The 14632-nt window shown below is 33.9% G+C and overlaps 1 protein-coding gene across 2 annotated transcripts; it reads right to left on the bottom strand.

Moving 5' to 3' along the window:
* On the bottom strand, positions 1–12627 carry LOC128998528 (glucose dehydrogenase [FAD, quinone]-like). Of its 2 annotated transcripts, none has more exons than XM_054424700.1 (5): positions 12553–12627; positions 7092–7135; positions 5600–5842; positions 4336–4500; positions 1–1480 (listed from the first exon to the last, which is right to left on the bottom strand). In XM_054424700.1, the coding sequence occupies exons 2-5, from the start codon at positions 7095–7097 to the stop codon at positions 62–64; spliced, it is 1833 nt and encodes a 610-aa protein (XP_054280675.1). In that variant the 5' UTR covers positions 7098–7135; positions 12553–12627; the 3' UTR covers positions 1–61. The 2 variants fall into 2 exon arrangements, with proteins under 2 accessions (XP_054280675.1, XP_054280676.1); XM_054424701.1 differs by lacking the exon at positions 12553–12627 and adding an exon at positions 7323–7464.
* Positions 12628–14632: the final 2005 nt, after the last annotated feature.

Here is a 14632-nt window from a genome sequence, read left to right as displayed (position 1 = left end):
GACAGTATGTTATTGCTTTATTTTCTAAAACTGATTGACACAAATGTTTGAACCTATGAATCTACTGCCTGGACCAGCTCTTCCTGATCATGTCTGCGCCCTTTTCTCCAATCATGATACAAACAGCATTTGTGTTGCCTGAGGTCAGCTTAGGCATGATGGAGGCATCCATCACTCTCAAATTATCAATGCCTCTAACCTTCAGTTGATGGTCCACTACAGCCAGCGGGTCGGAGGAAGGTCCCATCTTGCAAGAACCCGCTTGGTGATTCTCAGGAGCCGTGTTATGACGAACCGCACACTCCCAATATTCATCAGAACCAAATGTCAAGTGTTTGCAAGCAGTAATTGGTATTGTGTCCAGTTTGATACCGTATTCCTCAAGTGCTTTGGTTTCAGCAAGTTTTATCCCAAATCGGATTCCTTCAATCAATCTATGAACGTCTTCAATTTCTGTAAGGTATTTAGGAACGATTTTCGGATGTGAAAGTGGATTTTTATCCTTCAATGTAAGATAGCCTCTGCTCTTTGGATGCAGATTGGTCGGAGTCATGGTTATCATTCTTTTCTTTGGTGATCCATCTTCATTCTCCAAAACTTGTCCCACTTCTCCAGTTTTGGCGCAGTTAGCTTTATAACCTCCAAAAAATATCTGGATATCAGGATGATCTTCGCTTGAGTTAGCAAACTTGGACTTAACCATACCTGTAAGTGATGAAAGACCAGTTGATGACAATAATCCATCCCGATGTAACATATATTGCATAGCTGTCGCCCAATCTAAGTCCACCACTTGATTATTGTCAATGTAGAATTTAATTGTATGTCCTACATGATTGTGTAGGTTTTTACCCACTCCTGGCAGGTCGTGTACTACTGGAATTCCGACTTTTTCCAGGTCTTCTTTTGGACCGATGCCTGACAAAAGGAGAATCTGAGGGGAATTCACAGCTCCACCACTCACAATAACTTCTTTTTTTGCTAATACTTGTTCTGTTTTGCCACAAGGTTTCATTATTTCTACTCCTAATGCTTTTTTGGTCTTTGGGTCTACCAGAACACGTGTGACAGTCGTATTGAGAAGTATATGAAGGTTTGTTCGAGTTTTAGCTGGTCGTAGAAAAGCGTGAGCGCTACTGAATCTAATTCCATTTTTGTTAGTCGCTTGGGCGATAGCGAAACCTTCATGAGTTTTGCCGTTGAGGTCTCCTACCCTCTGACCTAGTTCTTTAGCCCCTTCAAGGAATGCCTCAGCAATGGGAGGATGGTATGGGAACTGAGACACAGGAAGAAGCCCTCCTGTTCCGTGATATCCCTCGTCCACTGAACCCATTTGTAGATTGTTTTCTGATTTCATAAAATATGAAAGAACATCTTTGTACCCCCACCCTGGGTTTCCTGCCTGCTCCCAGTCGTTGTAATCTTTTCTGCTTCCCCTCATATACATCATACCGTTAATCACACTAGTGCCTCCAATCACCTAAAACAGTAAACAAATTATATGCACATTTTTTATCCTGAAAATACTTTTGATGAGACACAACTAGAACAGGTAATTAGTAACAGAATCACTTTGATTGACCATAATTCATTATATACTAGCTGCTGTACCCGTGCTTCGCAACGGAGAGGACACTGAAGAAAAACATTTGATGTTTAAATCTGTTGTATAAAATAGTTTCACATCCGCCTTTGGTTTCAGGAACATAATTTATTTGAACCTCTTAGTTTGAAAAAAATATCTTTCCTTAAAGCTAGGATAACTTATAAGGCCACCTAGTAAGAAAAATATGAGGCTCTGATGCATGCATGGAAATACTGTAATATACGATTTACTTTTCAAATGATACGTTTACCGTACTTAATTGAAAAACTTAAATATTAAGTTAGGTAAAAAAGAATCACACAACATAGGATAGAGTGCTGTAGTAAATCAAAAGACAATTTATATTGATTTCACATAAAATGGATATTTTTATTCTAACTACTTAACTTTTGTCAGGAATCTTCACCTGCAACTCATTATGTAAATATCACGGTAAAGGAAAACTTGTATTATATTACATTTTGTTACAAAGTGAACCCTTATCATTGTCAATCAGGGGACAAATTTCACCAACGTAAATAAAAAATCAACAAAATTTAATACATAAGTTCTTATTTTTCCTCGTTCCATAGTTCATTGTATTTACATTAATTTACACGCCAACCATTGAGTAAAGAAACATAGTTACAGATATTTAATTAATTTTAGAAGCAATAATGAATTGTGTACAGCTTAGTTTTGTGATATTCTCCATATTAGTTCAATTAAAGCATTGTTGTAGAAAAATATGACAACTCCTTTTCTCTAAATGTGATAAAAGCTATGGTGATGTGAAGTGCAACTTAAGTGAAATAAAAGTATTTTACCATCAGGGCACCCAATCGTAACCACAAATGAAATACGCAGTTAAAAAAGGCTTTAGATTTTACAATAGCAAGCAAAGTGTAGTAGACTTCAAGTAGTTTTAGTATCCTAAGTAAATAAAAGAAGAACATAAGTAGTAGCTACCTGGACAAAAAATTGTGGTATGATTGAATTTAGTTTGTAAATTGAATTAAAACACAATTAACAGTGTAAACATGAAGTCATCAAAATAATATGCATTTATCTTTTAGTTTTAAAAACATTAATCTATTTTAAATTCTAATTCAAACATATGTTAATCAGTTCAAATTTGTTAACTAAAGGCTACTATTTCAAAATAATTACAAAACATTTACATTGTAATGATCCTTTTGTTTCTATTAAATTGTATCGATAAAACTATTCTCCTAACCATAAAACTTTAGAATCTCGGGAGCAGAACCTGTCCCTTTTAACATATGCTCTTTGAACTGGTAAATTAAAGTATATACAGCTGATGACTTCAATTTATATATTTGATTATTTACATTCTTCCTAAATGTAAACATTGAAACTTTGGAAGCCCATGGGGCGTAGACCAAGGGATATATGAAAAAAGGAATAGGCCTAAAAGTTTACCAGGTATATAAAATACCTCCTTATGAAATATTATTTAAATCGGTTCAGTGGTTCTGGTGTTATGCGTAGCAGACAGACACACACACACACACCATCTCATTTTTATATAGTATATATTTCCCAGTTTTTTTTGCATACTAATACCTTCCAAAGTCAATTAGACTGGCATACAGGCCACTCATTGCAAATCATACATTACAAAATCAATTCAATCTTAGGCATGATTCAATATTTAGTAGGTTTTGATCAGCATTACGATCTGTAAAAATAATTTGATGGAATATTATCCGCACCATTTCCTGTTTTTAGACCGATTTACTTTTTCATTTTGATGTCTCCAGAGGCACATCAAATCCCCCCCCCCCCAATTTGCTCAAATTTTTTTATTTATGTGTATATACCGTGAACCTGATAACTCAACTAGTTTTGGTCAGATTTGATGAAATTTTGCTTAAAGGTATCTATCGTCTAAACTTGAGGTCTAAATAAACTTGAATGAGTTCGCGAACCAGCAAGATCGGGTCATGGGAATGGAATATTATGGGGTTTTGAAATATTCAAAAATTGGGCATTTCAAGTTTTTACCCTTAAAACATGAAAACATAAAATTTTGAAGTGTTTTTGTAAAATTAAACGTTACAAAGAAAATCCCATAAAACTGTAGGTACATTTAAGGATGGGATTTAAAATCCCATGTAATTCTTACAGAGAAAAAGAAAGTTGATGTCATAATCTTGTTATATTACTCTATTCTAAATAGTCAGTTGTAAGTTGACACTAAATATTAATTAGTTGACACTTTTGTAAACATTACATTACAAACTTCTATGGTGTTAAAATAAATAGATATAATTTACAATGTGCGTGTATTTCAATAGTACGGTCACAACAGTTGTTCTAGTTTGGTTGCTTATGGATTATGGGTTTTTATTAAATTTCGAAAATTTATTTATTTAATCAACTAAACTATTAACATTTGATGAAAAAACAACTTTTTACCTTCCCCATAGCAGCAAACCTATAGTCTTGTTTATGGAAATATTTTAGTAGAATTCCAATCAGAAAAATTTAAATTCCCTTAGTCTGCAGGTTTGTTGCAGCAGGGGTATTTTTCCCCCTTTTATAGCACTTGATTTACATAATTTTCCTGATCAATTAGAAATTTTCTTTAAAATTCAAAATTTTCACTTTATAATCAATTCACAAATGCAAACGTACAGTCATTTTACCAAACAAATTTTGTCAATAACTAGACCTTAAATTGCAAGAAGATCAAGAAGCCTAAGTTTGTCTAATTTCTAACCTACCTTTCCTCGAGGCCAAGAACATCTTTGCTCAACACTTCCAAGACACGCCATTTTTTCTGGTTCAGTTTTATACTTCCAGTCAATTGACGATCCAAAGAAGTTCACCCACAATCCAGGCACTTGACTGCCAGTCGGTTCATTCACCCCAGCTTCTATGAGCAAAACCTAAAAAATTTAAATATAAACTAAATGTTTTCAAATGTTTACAATTTTGTAAACTGTCTACCCAAAAATTACCACATAAGATAGATTTTGTCCATGGTAGTACAACATATTTTTACCATGATGAAAGCAAGACTTAGAAAGTTTAAAAATAATGGTTGATTTTGTAAATGATTTCATTGTGGTTTTGTGCAGGTATAGAACTTGTTATGGTGATCCAGTAAGGTAACATTTTCTTAGGCTCGATCAAAAGCATTGTTGAATTTATAACTTGCAAGAGCAACCAATGTTTATTTTTAAACTGACTCTGATGTTTAAAAACTGTTTTAAAAATTAATGTTTATTTAAAATATAGACTAAGTATTGATAAAGTTTGCTCCAACAAAGAATATTTTCATATCATGTGGTTACGGAGTATTAAAATTATGTATGGACGGCAAACATATAAGATTTATTAACCATAATCAAATTCCTACTAGGTCCCGCCTGAAGAAAAGAAGGATGCTAGAGTTCCTTAATTGTGCAAAGCCCTTGAAGGGAACACAAAAATGTTCATAGCACAGCATACCCACTCACCCCCATATCAAAGTCTTCACAATATCTCTGGCTTGGACGCACAGTATACTCTTTACATACCTTTAATATGATTCAAGCTTCAAATTCCAATTTTGACTCAATAAACAATGTTGATTCAAACTTAGGGTTTAATAAAAGATAGATCCTAAACGAAAATACTGGTGTCTTTTTGTTTAGGATCTATTTTTTTTTTCATTAGGTATATCCTAAATCAAGAAATTTGTGTTTAATATACTTGTCACCACACCACTGCATCAGAGACAAAATTCTTATGCAGTCATTTTGTAGTCATTAGTTGCTGATTGATATATTTGATATTTTGTATGATGGACAGATACAAAACATTGGTCTAAGACATCTATAAGACTAATACAAAAATTGTTTTCTCCCACAGTTATCAGAGAGGGAGTGAAAATATATATGTGAGCCATTGTGATCAGTTCAGGGACGTCTTTTACAAACCCCTGTAATGGTGTGTGTAGTTCAGGACACTCCAACTACCTTACTAGGCTCCATCTCTACTTACCTTCCATTGGGGCACTTCGGACAGTCTACTCGCCACAACTGACCCTGCTGAGCCTCCTCCAACAACGATGAAGTCGTAATCGGAAAATGGGCTGTCGATAGACTCCACACGCCTACACGGATCCTCTATGTCGCACTGTGACCTTAGGAACACCTGAAGGAGGCTCATGAAGGTGAGGGAGGCAGAGCCACAGGGAGGTGCGATGGATGGCCCAGGCAGGAACACGGAGCAGTTGCAAGCTCCCTAGACACAAAACATGTTCAACTATTTCAGCTAGTAAAGAAGAGGGATAACACGAGAGTAACACTGATCCGATATAATTGGGGCCGGACCCTATCAAGAAATGCAGTATGAATTCATCAAAAAATGTAAAGATGTGACCACAACAACACTGTGATCTCCTCCAGTGGTCGCAAACATTCCTGTAAATATCTATTGTGATTGCAGCAACATCTCGTGGTCATTTACTGCGATTGTGTGCTTCTTACTTAACAAATAAGAAATACTGTTCATGAATAGACAGTTGGCAATTATTCAAAAATTCCTTGAATCATGCAAAATTCACGTCCAATTTGTAGTCTTTTTCCTGATCAGTCAAACACCTTGGTTGATATTTCAGAACAGAGCTGTGTTATAATTAAGTCATACGGTAAATTTTTGTCCCCAATTGGTCCACTGGACAAATTAGATTGGGCTGGATTCACTCAGAATTGATTTATTGTACCATATTGTTTGAATATTTATCACCCTGTATGAGTATAGCAGTTGTAAAATCTATTTTTAATAGTTACTAAACATTTTTATTTTTAATTTGAAATAGGAAAACTATGTTTTTGCACATAGCCCTCCTGGACTTATGTCCAAGTATTATTATTATTAGGCTACTTATGTCAAGTAGGGGACTACTTATTGACAAATAGTTAAATTTCTCCTTGCTGCAGCCAATAGGGGTTTAGTGTGTGTTACTCTTTCACCATTCCTGTCATAATTAGTGTATTATGCATTACCCCCTTAAAAATTAATTTGTTATGTTATGCACTCTGTTGAACATCCTTAACTTTTAATGAATTTTAGTTTAGTTATTTTAATGTACAAAATTTTTGCGCCTAAGCTCCCTTTAAAAGAAATTGCCTTCACTATGACATAAGGTATCATTCAGTATTCATTTTCCTGGTGCTACTAAAAACATAATTTAATTTTTTTTATAAAACTAATTACCTATTAGAATAGTTGTAACAAATAAGTAATCATGATAAGTATGGCATTACATTAATTAGCCTCACTAAGCCTTGATTCTGTGCTGGATGTATCAAACAAATTGTCTTTGGATCTTGCATCCAGTTTGGATGCAAAACTATGACACCTCTGCTTCTGCTATCTAAACACAGTCCCTTGTTTAAAAACAACTGTGACCCTCCTGTTAGTGTTCCACTACCAACACTTTAATGTAAATATGTTAGAATAATACACTTATATTATTGTATATACTTACAGACATTATCTTAGCCCTTCTGTACCCAGGATTTATCGGTCAACCTATAAAGAAATTGTATTTCAGCGGACAATATATAATGAAGTTATCAATTTTCGGGAACTATGCCAATTTTAAATTAGAACTGTATGGAGTGCTTTACCTTAAATATTAAATTGATCAACTAGAAATTACAGGAGGTCACAATTTACACAATTAAACTGCACATGAAAGCATAAAAAAATATCTCACCTAATAAATTTTATTTCCTAAATAACTTATCAGCAAAGATTTATGCTGGTGAAAAACACAAAATCTTTATTTAATTTTGACCAACTAATTCTAATGGAAAATGTCCTATCCTTGTGGGAGTGGCAAAGATAGAGTGAAGTTGCTAGCAAAATAGTGCATTTCAATGTGATTTGTTTTGATTTTCATTGTGCAATTGACCCTTAGAACCACACTGTGATTAAATTACTTCCTTATGATTACTATATAAAAACTGAGATTGTATGGGTTATCATCATTTATACTTATAGCTGATTTATATTCTGAATCAATATGCAAATAGATTCTTTTACAGACCATTAAGTTAGTTCTTAATGTACCGAATTATATAGTCTACCCTGAAAAAATGTATTATGTAATATGTTTGTAGAATAATAAAAAAACAAGCTTATCTAATTCATGATGCTTGAACCCAATGTTCTGGCTTAGTAGAGGCTGCGCAACACGGGCGTTTTTCATGCACAAACGCAGCATGAAAACACGCGAAAAATTAGAGTAACATTGAATGAGTAGCATTACACATAATTCAGTTATGCAGTACCTCCAGAGGGATGGTCCGCTAGAAGTTGGAGGAAAAAATTATTTCCCGCTAAGCCGACCCCAAAGAAAAACATAAAAATATGTTTACCTTTTTCCGATACAGAGTGTGCCAAAAACTGAGGCTCACTAGTCGAATCTCAGAATTTTCAAATGTAAACATATGTCATGTTATACATAATTTTAAAGGTATTTAATAGACTAACATTTTGGTGAAAACAGAAATTAATTATCTTTTTCCGTTTCAAAATGGCGGCAGTTTTTGGGTAACAACCATTATGTTTTTAAAACTCTGTGTCTCCTATACCAATGCACTTAGCCCTTTTCCGGTTGAATTTCCTTACTCGTTATGAAATTAGCTTTATTGTGGTATACTACAAGTAACGGTTTTTTAAACGATAAAAATAAAAATAATTTTTGAAAATTTGCAAATGTCCATTGTTCAAAATTTTCAAGTACAGTAGTAACATACTCGTAATATGTCAAGTGGCACATCATTTTTTTGGCTTTTAAATTCTTAACAGCTTTGTAATTTACACTTCGTACCTCTTTTAGTTTGTGTGTAAATAACAAAAAACTAAAAGAGATACAAAGTAAGTGTAAATTACAAAGTTAATTTGCAAATTTTCTAAAATCATTTTTTTATTTTTTTTATTTTAAAACCGTTACTTGTAGCACATCACAGTAAGCTAATTTCATAACAAGTTAGAACATTCAATCGGAGAAGGGCTAAGTGTATTGGTATAGTAAACACAGAGTATTAAATACATATTGAGTTTACCCAAAAAAACTGCCACCATTTTGAAACGGAAAAGAATTACTAATTTGTGTTTTCGCCAAAATTTATGTCTAATAAATAATTTTTAAACTATGTATAACATGACATCATATGTTTACTTAGAACATTCCGAGATTCGAACTAGTGGCCCTCAGTTCTTTGCCACACCCTGAATCGGAAAAAGTTAATAATATTTTTACGTTATTCATTGGGAAGTAATTTTATTTAATCCTTGTTTGTTAAGCAGTTTTTCCGTAATCAATTTGAGACACCTTAGAGACACCCTGTATATTGTATGCTAAGGAAATTGAACCTTCTTTTGAACTCTATCTTCCTCTAGATGGAAGCGCCGAGATAATTACTCATGAATAAAACAACTTTTAAACAACTCTAGCATACAGCAGTTACCGTCAATTTAAAATCTGAGAAAACAAGTTATACAGGAAAATAACGAGATTGCGGACTCTTTGGGTCAGTTCAGCGAGGAATGATGTGTCAGTAAAATATTTAACTTCGTTCACCCTCAACTGGAGTACTCAAGTTCTTTCAATTAAAAATATAGATTTTCCTACTTGTATTTACACAAGATGTATTATAACAAAACATGTAATGTTGAAGTCATCGGTAGAACTCAATAAGATCTATTGCAACTAGAGAAAACACTTTCTAACAGGCATTGGTTACACAAGACTAGATCAGAGCTTCTTTGAAATATTATCACAAGAAAATCAGTTGTAATAATTACCGGTACGTCTTAGTTAATATCTAAGCATGATATGCAACCATTTAGGAATTTATCTACTGTATTGCATGATTTTTAATCTTAAAAGGTCGTGTGAGTTTTATTTTAGAAGGCCGTAAAGGAAGTTCTAGCAAAGAAAGGGTTTGGTTATAGAATAAGAGCATTGCTTGGATTTTGTATTGGTAGTGTATTACTTGTTACTTGCTATTGAATGGTTTTTGACAGTTTATCTTAATGATTAACAAAATAAGGCCAAGTGAAGTACAAACGTGATTGACTTAAAAAATGATGGGTTATCTTTCAAGTTAAGCTTATTTCTTGTAGGCTAGTTTCTTATTATACATTTAAGCAAGTTTGGTATGATAAGGAAAGTAAAATCTCATAAGGAATCCATTCTTCGTCAGGAAGTCTCGTAAACTTTCTGCCTTGTGATTCATTCTGTCTTTGTCATGAAGCCTATCACTCAAAATAACCTTAAATCCAGTTATTATAGATCAAAGGAAATTAAAAAGCTTATTGTTACTACACTCGTCACAACTGCATTAATACAATATACGAGATGTAAGGTTATTTTAGCTTAGTCTATTTATAATCATTGGCATGTATTAGATGGAATGGGACTTTATTAGTATTGATTTGTGCCATAAATATAATATATCTTCACTGATAATATATTATTACTGATACTATATGTTGCCAGTACAAAACATATCCGTCACCCGTCATTTATATTTAATAGGCCATTGTGCGAAGCAGAATTTCAACATTGTATGGATTATAACACATTAGTCTACGTGATATGAGAAACAGTTTAAGATTATCTTTGAGGTAGAACAGTTTTCATATTTAAAAAGTCTATATTTCGGTGACAAAAAGTAAAATGCTAATCACAATTTCTTGGCAATGTCAATGTCGTCAGGATGGTTCTTTTCAAAGTATCCATAAATTTCTGAGTTACGTGTTCATTTTTATTTTGTATTCATTTCACCGTATGTTTCATTTTTTTAGTATTCATTGTAAAAATGTTAAGATTGTACAAAAATATTTATTAACTTCTTTTGAACAATTATACTTGATTTCCATGCACCCCTAAATCAACTTAACCATCAAAGAAATGTGTTATACGATAAGAAAGACTCACATAGACATGTATTTTTTTAATAATTTATGTCTGGTATTAGGGTAATACTCTTAAGTGTTTTAGGCATCAAAACATATTGTGAAAAGTAAAATAAAAAATAAATTTATATACAAGGATTCCCAAGTTTGTTTATACAGTATAACAATGTTTTAGTTCGTAAATTCTATATTGCTGGATTCATTTTTACATATGCATAAAAACATCTACAAATTGTTTGTAACATAGCATAATGTTTATGTAATGATTGCAGCTAACTCTATTTTTGTAGCGTTATTTATTGTTATACGAATTGCCATCTCATGTTATGATACTACTATCATAGACGAAAGATTTTATGTGTTATCATAGTTTGTATTGCAGAGAAGAGCGTTTGGGTTAATGACGAAAGTATTATTTGTATTAATACGTACTATCTTTTGTTATAGGTACAGTAAGAAAACATAAATACTTTGTCTTCAAACAGTGGTGTTTTATAGGTATAGAAACCAGAAACTTTTTAAAACTTAAAAATTAATTCTTAACAAAGTGTACCAATAAATAGTTAATTCATAATCATTTGGCAATGCATATATAGCAAGGCATTTGATTGTGTCGACCATTTAATTCTTTGTCAAAAGCTACAGTGTCTGGGTTTTCATGGCGTTCAGCTTGATTTCTTTAAGTCGTACCTGGAAGGGAGATTCCAAATTATAGATGTTGCTGGTAAAAAGTCATCTGCTTCTCATGTCAAATTTGGTGTACCACAAGGTTCTGTGTTAGGGCCTATTTTATTCCTTGTCATGGTAAATGATCTGCCGTCTACTATTAAGTCATCGAAAACCATCATGTTTGCTGACGACACATCTTTCCTTACAGTAAGTAAAGATTTGCCAACTGTGAATGGTATTGCTGATGAAACTCTTAATCAGGCTGTTACATGGTTCAGAGCTAATGGTTTTAAACTTAATGAATCAAAAACACAAAAAGCAATATACTCCTTAAATAGTAGACTTGCTTATTCAGATGAATTTGTTAAGTGCATTAAGTTACTAGGGGTGCAAATAGATTGTAACTTAACTTGGAATAGCCAAATAGATTTAGTTTGCAGTAAATTGTCAAAAGTTGTATATTTGTTAAAAGCTTTAAAATTTTACGTTCCTGTTACTTATTTATTGTCTGTTTATTATGCTTTGTTTCATTCTTTGTTAGACTATGGTATTATTTTATGGGGAAACTCTGGCAGGATAACTGATGTTTTGTTGTTGCAAAAGAAAGCTATTAGGATAGTAACAAACTCAAAGAAAAAAGCTCACTGTAAACCTCTTTTTACTGAAACTGGTGTTATGACTGTTATCTGTTTGTACATTTTTAGATTATTGTTATTTATAAAATCAAATGAATCAAGTCTTGTTTTTAATAATGACATCCATTCCTATAACACTAGAAGTAGTAGAAATGTTCATATTGATCAAGCTAGGTTAGCTAAAACTTTAAGAAGCCATTCATGTGTAGGTGTTAGACTTTTTAACCATTTGCCTTTAGATATAAGATGTTTGCCTTTTCCTAGTTTTAAAAAAGCCATTCACCTTTTGCTAGTCAACAATCCTTCCTACTGTATTAAGGAGTATTATGAAAGATGTTTGAGTTTGAATCTGTGATACTGTTAATTGTTTTTGTAGGTAGCTGTGTTATTGTTATTCATATAGGCTAAATCTGTGATATTTAATTTTATTATTTTAATAATTGTACTTGACAAGGTCGTATGCACTGTAATATTTTGTGTTCTTAGACCAATAAATCTCTTGACTCTTGACTCTTGACTCTTGATATTTTTAAAGATAGGACACAATTAAAACAAAAAATTATTAAAAATTCTCTTCGCAAACAACATGCATAGTATTTTTAACATTTTTACAGTGACTTCATAAACCTAAATATACATTTTCAAAACAACAAGATTATTTTTAGGGAACACAAACACAATAAAATAATGTCAACTTGAACGAAATTTACTTGCCTGAGGTCTGAAGTTGCCGGCAACAACGTCAAAACTGGCATAGACTTCGTCTACTTGTGTAGAGTGGGAGGGGAATATTTCATCCAACTTCCTTCCAAGTTATAAGAATGACGTTGTAAAGAGTAAAAAAATGCTGCGGAGGATTTCCCGACAGGTTTTGCGGCCTCGCGTCGGTCGTGGTCGTGGTCAAGTCGCACGCCATCCTCGCTAACGACTACAAGTTGCCGCAGATTATACCTTGCTAATCATAATTACACATCTTGGAACGCTCGTTCTTCTCTCGACTTCAGATTGAATTGACGGCTCATTTAAATAACATTAAGAGTCGGGCTAAAGATGTTATCTAAAGCGATAGGTCCGGAGCAGAAGGCTAGTCACCTCTGATCTATCAGTCCGGAGGGTGTCGTATAGCGAGCGCCGAGGCCATGAATCTTGTAGGATCTGCTCAATGAAGCAGAAGTGACGAGGTTAACACGAGCCTCTGTGGTTCCTCGCGATGGTCACTTCGGGTCCCTCGTGGCACATATCCAAGTTCGGTTAGGTTAATAGTACACTTATATGCTATTATTATTAGGAATGAGAACACTCTTAAAACACTAAGTTTATAAACAGGTTGCAAAAGCTTGCATATATGGACGCAGATGCGCCACGACATGGATAATTTCAAGAGTAAGTGTACACTGATTTATCCGGTTCGTTGAGCGCTGTAAAAAAATGTCACAACATCGTCAGGTAGTCCACTCGGCGCTCATCCCACCCGGCGCTCGCCCCACGTAACCGGTTTGGAGTAGGAGTTCGGAGTACAGATACGACAAGGGGGGTGGCAATCACCTCAAACTCTCAGTTCGGAGTGTTCGGAGTAGGATTTCGTATCCCGAGTCCCGAGTCAGCCAAGCGCCGAGCGGGCTATCTGGCATAATCTGACAGTTTTGACAGCCGAATTGGAATTCACAAAAGCAACGAACTGTGGTAAAGCCGTGTGCTCAAATGAGCATTGTAGACGATTTTTACATACATTTCATTGTAGACATGATACGTCTCGAGTTCTAAATTATCATTTAATCAATTTTTTAATTCAGCTTACCGACTCTCGTACTTTTAAGATGCTAGCACTTAATCTTGAATTACTGACCTAACCTAACTTAAACCTAACCTAACTTAACCTAACCCAACCTAACATTTACTGCTTCACAGATTAAACCCATTAATACCATTTTAAAATAGAATGCAATAACCCTCGTCACTTCTGCATCACTGAGCAGACCCTTTGGTAGTTTATGGCCTCGGCGCTGGGGAGACTCATTTGCCCTCGGCGCTCGGGAGACTCGGCGCTGGGGACGCCACGAAACTCTCAGTTCGGAGTAGGAGTCCGAATACCAGTTCCCACAATTGATGAGTTCGAAGTAAGAATCCGGAGACCTCTTAATCTATATGGGGTGTAAAATGCAGAAGGCTTACAGAAAAGCATGTGCTGTTATTATTCAAGATTCTAATTGTTATCTTGGTCTTAAAGTATTTCACAAGGATGTACAGTTTTAATTTGATCTAATTTAATCTTCAAGTGGAAAACCTAAAATTTTCAGGTGCTTCATCAAAGATTGGACTTTTGTTCACCCCTCTCAATTTTATTCCGAACCGACTAAGTAAAAAGTGGCAAAATGACCAATTAGACATACACAAATACATCCATCCACCTTATCAACTTCCGACCGAACCGTTACCGTCTATTTCAACTATCATTTTAATAATCATTATTATTTTTAAATCATTCGAACTAGCTACTAAATTATGTTACAGACAAAATACAGGTGAACATTTTTGAGTTGAACACCAGACCATAAGTGAAAGTTTTGTATTAATACATTTTTGACGCATGAACTGCCTTTTAACTAAAATGGTTACATTCTATTTCGAGGCAGAAATATTCTCATTGTAGCTACAAGAAACGTTCCAATTTACTTTGAAAGTGCCATTTATGTTATTTTCCTAATGACTTAACGCAATATAATCACTTCAGCCCTGACAATTCATCTGAAACCGTATTCAACAGTACTCATAAATATACTGTTTTGATGACTCG

This window comes from Macrosteles quadrilineatus, unplaced genomic scaffold (genome assembly GCF_028750875.1).
Source record: "Macrosteles quadrilineatus isolate MER2022 unplaced genomic scaffold, UCM_ALF_1.0 Scaffold_7__1_contigs__length_78375512, whole genome shotgun sequence".
Lineage (NCBI taxonomy): Eukaryota > Metazoa > Arthropoda > Insecta > Hemiptera > Cicadellidae > Macrosteles > Macrosteles quadrilineatus.
The sequence above is the reverse complement of the archived record's forward strand: the minus strand, read 5'-3'. Positions and strand labels throughout refer to the sequence as shown.

Excerpts from the sequence above, each read along its gene's own strand:
- LOC128998528 (XM_054424700.1), bottom strand. Across the intron at positions 4,501-5,599 it reads CCGAAGTGCCCCAATGGAAG|GTTTTGCTCATAGAAGCTGG; the intron begins GTAAGTAGAGAT and ends TAAATTTTTTAG. Across the intron at positions 1,481-4,335 it reads GTTCTTGGCCTCGAGGAAAG|GTGATTGGAGGCACTAGTGT; the intron begins GTAGGTTAGAAA and ends TTACTGTTTTAG.